At 47.8% G+C, this 7,956-nt stretch overlaps 3 protein-coding genes across 3 annotated transcripts in view; 2 read left to right on the top strand and 1 right to left on the bottom strand.

Annotated features, from left to right (window-relative positions):
• Window positions 1-1,435, top strand: LOC128274034 (uncharacterized). The gene is made up of 5 exons (XM_053012118.1): window positions 1-103; window positions 536-608; window positions 769-801; window positions 1,020-1,130; window positions 1,197-1,435. Exons 1-5 carry the CDS (start codon window positions 92-94, stop codon window positions 1,322-1,324), a joined length of 357 nt encoding a protein of 118 aa, XP_052868078.1. The 5' UTR covers window positions 1-91; the 3' UTR covers window positions 1,325-1,435.
• Window positions 1,436-1,899: 464 nt separating this feature from the next.
• LOC128271668 (ubiquitin thioesterase trabid) lies at window positions 1,900-6,258 on the bottom strand. Its single transcript, XM_053009279.1, has 5 exons — window positions 6,014-6,258; window positions 4,437-5,945; window positions 3,903-4,359; window positions 3,681-3,829; window positions 1,900-3,615 (listed from the first exon to the last, which is right to left on the bottom strand). The coding sequence occupies exons 1-5, from the start codon at window positions 6,256-6,258 to the stop codon at window positions 3,597-3,599; spliced, it is 2,379 nt and encodes a 792-aa protein (XP_052865239.1). The 3' UTR covers window positions 1,900-3,596.
• Window positions 6,259-7,156: 898 nt separating this feature from the next.
• Window positions 7,157-7,956, top strand: part of LOC128270495 (uncharacterized) — a 5,762-nt gene continuing 4,962 nt past the window's right edge. The window contains exon 1 of the mRNA XM_053007901.1: window positions 7,157-7,948. Coding sequence (XP_052863861.1) covers window positions 7,157-7,948 — 792 coding nt within the window. The remainder of the gene's footprint in view (window positions 7,949-7,956) is intronic.

The raw sequence follows: 7,956 nt of genomic DNA, 5'->3' as shown, positions 1-7,956 counted from the left end.
ATCCGATCGTAGGTGGAATACCGTGAATACCGCGCTGTCCGCGTTGTCGTTTGGAATCAAAGTTTAGTGTGTTTTTTGGCAGCTCGTCACGATGTGTGGCTACGTGAGTGTTAAGTAGAGATAAGAACGAATTATCCTGTGCCTGAGCCGTTTCGTGTTTCGCCACAAACAATAGTTTCTCGAGAAGTCAAACAACACCATACGTTAAGAATCGGGAATGATCGTTGATTAGAATCGCGTACAATGGAACAGTTTTCAACAAATTATGTGGTTCCATTATTAAGGGTGACTAAAACATATTGTTTTGTATTGTGAAGGCCCAGCTCGCTTTAGTAATTTTCGAAAAAGTGCCGACCAAACCCATTTAAAAAATCCGTTAATAAACTGTTGGCGATACGGGATACGTTAAATAGCTGAGCCATTCCGCAAAAAGTTTGATCCGCAACGAAACATGAATACAACAATCGTTTCTCGGGAGGGTTGCGGCGTTCCGACTGTATAAATGATTTCCCATATAACCGTTCGATTATTGCAGGTGACGGCGTTGGTTTTGGTGGCGATTGTGTCCGCGGCCAGTGCAACCTTTGGATACGGATTGCTGGGAGGAGGTAAATAGCGCCCGTGTGGAAAATCGTGTATGTTGCCCCATTGTGTAACACCATTGTGGCACCATTGTGAACCGATGTGTTTTAAGATGCGTTCCGAAAGAGTCGATTTATCCCGAGTGTGACTGAAGCAGTAATTCAATGTTCCCTTCTTCCTTCACAGGTGGATATGGTTACGATGGCTATGGTTCACAATGTTTGTATCTTATACACTGTACTATAACTCAATAAGCAATATGAATATGGTTTGAAATTGCCAGCATCATAACATTTGTGAAGCTAATTTACCTTTTTGTGTGTCCGTTTGCCGTGATTTGTGCGCACTTGTCTAGAGAAAACTGAACAGTTTTGTAGTGAACGCTAGCGAAAAAAGGTTGCCGATGCATTTTTGAATCCGTTTTGTTTTCTTTTAAGGGAATAACGGAGGCTATGGAGGTTACTATCCCTACGGTGGAGGAGGCGGAGGTTACTACGGCGGCGGAGGTTACTATCCTGGTTACTATCCTGGTGGAGGGGCTGGTTATGGTGAGTGTAAACCGCGATTAAAAAAGCTGCACGAAACCGGTCTAACGCCGCGGTTAACGTGTTTAGGATACCCGGGCAAATATGGCGGCGGTTATTACGGAGGAGGGTACGGAGGATATAGCGGAGGATATGGCGGAGGATATGGCGGAGGATATGGCGGAGGATATGGTGGTCTCCGACCGTACTACCGCTGAATGGGCAGCAATTTGTGCTAGGCGATAGGCTGGCTAGCCCTCAACCCTCCGTCCGTTCGAATGTGATACATTGTTTTCCATTTTTGAGTATTTTTTAAACAATAGATTTGTAAATGTCGTACGAAAAGAGAAACGGTTTCAATTGCGTTACCTCCGAAAGAAATTGTGGGGGCCGGATCGTACAGTGTGGGTCAAGGTCTTGTCTTCGGAGTTCGAATGCCCCCACGCACACCGTTGATCCGGCAACCTTGGTACCGTTTTTCCGTTTAAGGAGTGATCCGGCGAAAGCTTGAACTTGTGTGTTTGGTCAACGGTACTCGGAACGGGTTTAGATTCGGTTGAGAATAAATTACGGCTTAATTTCGTTGCAATTTAACGGCTTCCTTCCGAGAATCAATTGGCACAGACGTTTTTACCGGTATTTGTAAGACAGGATTTTTTTTACGAATGCCTCTCATAACGTAATCCGATTTTTTTTTTCTTTCGCGGCACTTCAAAGTGTGCACCAGCTTTATATTGTGAGCGAAAAATAATTTATTTAAACTATAATTGTATAATACAACTCGATTCTTCGTTGAACGCAACCTGTATGTACACTCTACCAGTTTTGAACCCAAAAAAGCGAACGAACATCACGTTGAAACTTAACAAAGCGTAACAATGTGTGTAGGAGTTACAGGTATGATATTAGAGTACAGTAGCAGCACTAGAAATCAAAATTCCTCAAAATAGATTTTATCTACTTTTTCGGCAAACTATTTTCGCATCATGTTCGCAGCTTGATTCTTTAGTTGCATCGTTTATCCACCGTGGGACCGCATCGCCAGACGGTGCGTTTTACTTTGCGCGTGCGCATGTGTAGAATTAAATTTTTCTGGCTCTCTGTTCATTAATTTATCTACTCTATCTGGTCTACGGTGTAGGACATTCTGGAACGGGGCGGCTTCTTGAAGCCTTTCGTGCAGCATCGGTCCGAACTCAATTTCAACGAACGAATTGAGGCTTCTATCGAGTCGCGTTTTTAGCTACATCTGCAGCATGGTTTAAAGTTTACGAATACCACCGGCGAGGATGGAGCTGTGCTGGAACTCAAGCGTGGACAGGGCTACCTCCTTTCGTAGTCGCGTGCGGATGTGGTTCGCGATAATGCTTAAAAAGCTTTCTGGCTCGATAACAAGTACTGCTTATCGTACGTCATCGGGTTTACCGTGCGCTGTTGCATTGAGTTTTCGAATGCATTTATGCTTCGGTAGCTTGTAGTGACCCCGCTGGCATCATCCCACTGGCGTAATTGACAATCACAGATGCTCTGTGCCACCGGACGCATTCATGGATGCCGATAACACAGTTCTTCACGCGTAGTGGAGCTGGGAAATGCTTAACCCAAAGCTGGTTCGATTTTAATACTTTTCCGTTTTCCTTTTCCAGCACACCGTCAGAAAAAAAGACTTCCATGATAACACAGAGAGTCAAGAGAAACGACGCGGGGGATGCTTATTGCAAAAACTTTTGAGAATTGTTTGAGTAAATGGTTTCGGAAAGAACAGGATTCGGTATTTATTCTTAAAACTAAGTTCGAAACACTAAAGGCAAACGGTTGTTGCTGCCTTCAGTAATTGCCCCATCAGTGTGTGTGGATGAAGCATTTCAAGTTTGTGGGACCGTGGTACCGATAGTATAATTGGGAATGAAGTGTTGATAAAAAGTTAGAGAAAACGGGATACAAAAATATATTCTCTAATTATTAGGGTTCTCTCGCACTTGCGTACGGCTTTCGAAAGGAGAGTACCACAGCACCATCAGCATAATGTTCGTTTTGCAACAATCGTACGCAAGGAAGCGAACGCAGCACAGCCGAACGGATACTACGACTAGTACACATTGAACCTTGTTTTAAAATCCTGCCATCGGGTTACTCAATATTCCACCGCCATCCGAGGGCGGCGTTTTAAAATGTAAAGGATAATAACATTTTCACCGAACACTTACACACGCACGGCGAACGGCGAAAGAACAATTCACCGACGAATCGTGCCCACGAAACTTCCATTCAGTTGTCCCAAATCGGAAGCGCATTGGCATCAAACCACAATCTATGATCCCAAACCAGCAAACACATTAGACTATTGCTACGTGCACCTTTACGTATATCGGCCCCGCAGCGTGCTAAAGTTTGACGTACCTTCAACGATAATAAAATGACTAATTCTAGCAGTGCCTTCGTTGCCTGTGTGTTGGAGCTTGCCGTGTTGAAACAGGATTGGTTTGTATTTTAAAACAGCCTAGAAATTCTGGAACCGAAAAAAGGTTGATCAATTTATCGGTATAAAGTTACGGTACCCTTCACGCCACTTACGCTATCCGTCGATAGTGGTTTAGCCATTCTTCGAGCATTTGAGCGACTAACAGTGGACGTTTGTGTAGCTTCTGCTGTGCAACCAGCAGCCCTCCTTCGGTTTCGCATACTTCCAGCCACTGTCGGATCAAAATCTCTTCGCGGCCAATCTGAAACCAAAATAGGAAGCATTAGTTGGCTGGATTGACGCAATTCAGAGTGGCACCGAATTTGTGGTCTTACTTCGTTCTTGCCTAAGAAATGAACCGGTAAAAGCTTCATCTCGCTGTCCATCAGTGGCAGAAAGGTGATGTCTTCGCGTTCGTCCCGCGTGGCATCGATACGCGAGTACGGTTCCGTCGGAACGAGCGCACTAAAGTGTCCCCTGGTGTAGCCGAGGGCGATTGGGGACGTAATGCAAAAGCTTTGCTCCCACAGCAGCGGCAGATAGACACCTTCGAAGCGGGCAAAGCCAATGTCTTCCCCGCGAAAGCTCTTCACGTACTTCACGCCGTACACGATGATCGGACGGCGCATGATGTGGGCCAGTGCGAAGATGTGTAGCTGTTCGAGCGACGAGCCCGGGTGGCTGGCGAGCGACAGGAGTGTACTCCAGTCTTCCTCCAGCTGCCGTTCGGCCAGTGTGTACTGCAGCATGGCCGCCTGAAACTGCTCGTTCTCTTTCCATCGTGGAAGGAAGCTGCCAATGAAAAGCGGACAAAAGATACGGACGCTTAAAAATACCGCTGAAAGTATGGAAGATGATATTTCCCTTACATATGACCACACTGATGCAAGCTGTCGGCAAGCGCTCGGCGCAGCATATTGTCCCGATCGAAAACACCCCAGGTTGCTTGCATGACCGAATCCAGCAAACAGTCACCGGCACTTCGATTCCACAGCACCATCAAGCGTGACCCGAGCCGATCGGTGACCTCCAGCGACCAGTTCAGGGCCGGTGGTGGCATTTCCAGTTGCTTTTGGGCATCCTTATCGAGCAGCTCCTCGTACAGCTGCTCCTGCAGGGCGAGCGGCAGCTCCTCGATGTCGGCCGGAAGCGAAAACGTGGCATGTTCATTCACGTACTGGCAATTGAACGATGCCTTCCGTATCCGGAGCGATTGTGCAAAGTGTCGCCGAATGTCGCTCGCTAGATCGGGCGCCACGTACGACGGAACCCGCTTGATGCCGGGCCCGGAACCGGAAATTTGCGCCAGCAGGAGGGGCAACATTTCGTCACGATGGAAGCGAATGGCCAGATGAATAAGTGTATGGCCCACATCGAAAGCACAGTTATTCTGACTAAGAAGGTTCACTTCGGCCGGTGTTAGAGCGCGGCTGGGGTCACCACCGCAGTCTAGATAAGCCTCCACTGCTCCGATGTTGTTCTCCGCGATGCCTATGCACGCATTCAGCCAATCCCAGTCCGGTTGGCGGCGCAACAGTCGCAGATGGCGCTCCTGCTGGTACACGTCCATGTTGTTGATTCCATCTGCGTGCGCTACAAACTGCTGATTGCGCTTATTGTTCACAATGATACTGCTGGCCACGCTGTTCTCGTCGTGTTCGGGCGATACTTTGGCCGCGGCTGCCAGATTGCTCTTTCCTCCGCCCCCGGTTGCCACCGTATCACGGGGATGCAGACACATCGAGCATTTGAGCGATTTGGGCCAATTTTCGTAGGTGCACGCCGCGCAGAACCATTTGCCACCGCCGTTAACGGGCGAGCAGGTCACCGGTGTCGAGGGTGTCGACGATCCGTGCTTGAGGCCGGCACCACTTTTTCCGCTCGTATCCGTTTCTTTTTCCGCCGGTATCCGGCACGAAGAGCTCGTACCGTACGCCGTCGTCTTCGAGGGGGAATTGTTTCGTCGCTTACCCGGACCCCCGGCCGGCATGTCTGGTGGTACGACAGGATCATCGGAACCACTGCATCGGCTTATGTTCATCGCGTTAAGCTGTTCACTGATGCGCACATAATCGGTTATCACTTTCGGTGGCGAGACCTTGGGTTGACGCGGCATAGTGGCGAGGGGTGCATTTGCTAGAATCGCGGTAGGGTCCTCCTTCCGTGTGCTACACTGCAAGCAGCGTCGGGAGTGGGGAGGATTTAGATAGGTACAACCACTGCATGACCATCGGGTTTGATTAGATTCAAATTCGATCGGCGATGCGAACGTTGATTGTGTCGCCAACAGCGGCGCCACGGCACCCGTTGTTACCGCATCGCTCACTAGATTCGGGTTCGAACGATTCGTTGCGCACAGTTGTTGCGTGGGGCTAAGTCTGGAGAGACAAGAAAACGGTTAACTTGGCACGCGAAATGTTAACGACGGTCGAAACGGTTAACTTACCGAAAAATGTCTTCGTTGAGAAGAGGTTTTGGCGCTTTACACATGGTGCATTTGAGTGACAAGGGATAGTTCTCGTAAGTACAGTACTCGCAAGTCCATTTCGGATGTTGCGGCGGACAATTTGGTTCTTGTTGTTGCTGTTGTTGTTGCTGTTGTTGTTGCGTTTCATCTTGGGCCTGCTGTTGCTGGGTTTGTTGTGGTGTTTCCTGGTCTTGCTGCTCGTTTGTGGATGTCGATCCGGACATAATAGAAAACAATCCGAGCACCCAACACCGAACACCGTAACGAAAAGTTGCGCTCGAAATGCTACAAAAAGAGGCCTCCTGGGCAAGAAAATGAATAAACAATCCTTCCTCTTTCGAAGACAGTCGTAACTAGGGGCTGTGCGGGGCAATCAGCTGAATGGTTCGTCGCTTGGCAACTACGGATGCTGCCAAAACAACAGGAGCTGGAGCGAAAGGGATGCAAGGTCCAAGAAAAGCGTACGGAAAGGCGACAGAGCGCGCACGCAATGCAGGGAAGGGTTGTGACACCAAACTTACCCAAATAAAAAATGGACCGAGCAAACGAAAATAGCACTAATCAATGGCGAGGGAATGCCACTCAGCCGCAGAAGCAGTTGACGGAACCTGGTGAGCTGCGAACCTCTTAGCAGGCTAAACAAGGCCGAGGCTGCCGACGGGAATCTTACACTCTGTGTACTAACATTTACGCACTGATGCTTTCACACTCATAATTTGCCCAATAATTGCGCCACTACCTTCGTATGTTGTACCTCCTATATTATCGTAAACGAGGGTAAGGGAAACCACACTGTGCTAGCACTACGGTGAGAAGAAGTGTGGGAGCGCGAAGCTATTTTCACGAATTTCCGTGTGGTTTTTGATGATTTATTTACGAAATCATCGACTTCATCTTTGCTCGAAGCTGAAGTTTGCAACACTTGCAGTAAGTGAATTATTATTATTATTATTATTATTATTATTCCATTTGACAGTTTACGTAATTGTGCGCCCCATGAAAAAGATGCGAACGATAGTCAGCCGGGAATCCTTGAATTGAGCGCAACAGTCAAACCTCGATTCTGAATTCTGTCATAATTTTCAACGGGACTGTGAAAGATCACAATAACAGAGTTATACGATGGAAAACATATACAAACCGAGAATAGATAAAATAATCCATGTGGGGAATGCTTTGTCGGAGTTTCGGAACGAGCTACTTCAAAACCGCATTTCCAGAATTGTTCAATCGGACACCGACATCAAGGAAGTCATGGGTTTCACCGGTAGCAGCAACACCTTCGAAAAACTGCTGGAATCCGTGGACGTTGGTGAGCATCTTTCCAGTCCAAAAGACATGGGCGTGTTCACTTTCAATCCCGCGAAAATTCAGAACATCCCGAATGTGGTTGGCAAGACAATACCGACTAAAGCCATGAAATTCAAATGTGTACAACACGCATCTGAGTCACGCCAAGGTACATTCAAACGGGCCGTGGAGGGAAAGTTACGCTACAGCAAGCACAAGTACGTGGACTTGTCCACGGAAACCTTGCCCGGCAACGATTTGGTTCCGTTCCAGGAAATGCTGCTGGTGATTCGAATCTATGAGCCGTTCAAGCACAAAACCGGCCAGCGACTGCGGCATCCAAGGTTTAGCCATGAGTTTCACGTACTTAGCTCACAATTTCTTACGGAGCTGAAGGACAAAATCTACTGCAACTGTGATGCAGGTCCATTTTACGAAATAAGCGAAAACCGATCGCTTTGGAACGAAACGAACAACGGTAACGACACACCGAAGTCGGGGTTCTTTTTCATACACGATACGTTCTACAATGACCTGCGGCATGAGTCGCATCACGATTACTCGGCGGTAGTGAGGAAATGGGCCGAAAAACAGAGTATGATCGGCGAATTGCGCTCAGAGAGGATGGAAAA

This window comes from Anopheles cruzii, chromosome 3 (genome assembly GCF_943734635.1).
Source record: "Anopheles cruzii chromosome 3, idAnoCruzAS_RS32_06, whole genome shotgun sequence".
Lineage (NCBI taxonomy): Eukaryota > Metazoa > Arthropoda > Insecta > Diptera > Culicidae > Anopheles > Anopheles cruzii.
This window is presented reverse-complemented; position numbering and strand designations above follow the sequence as displayed.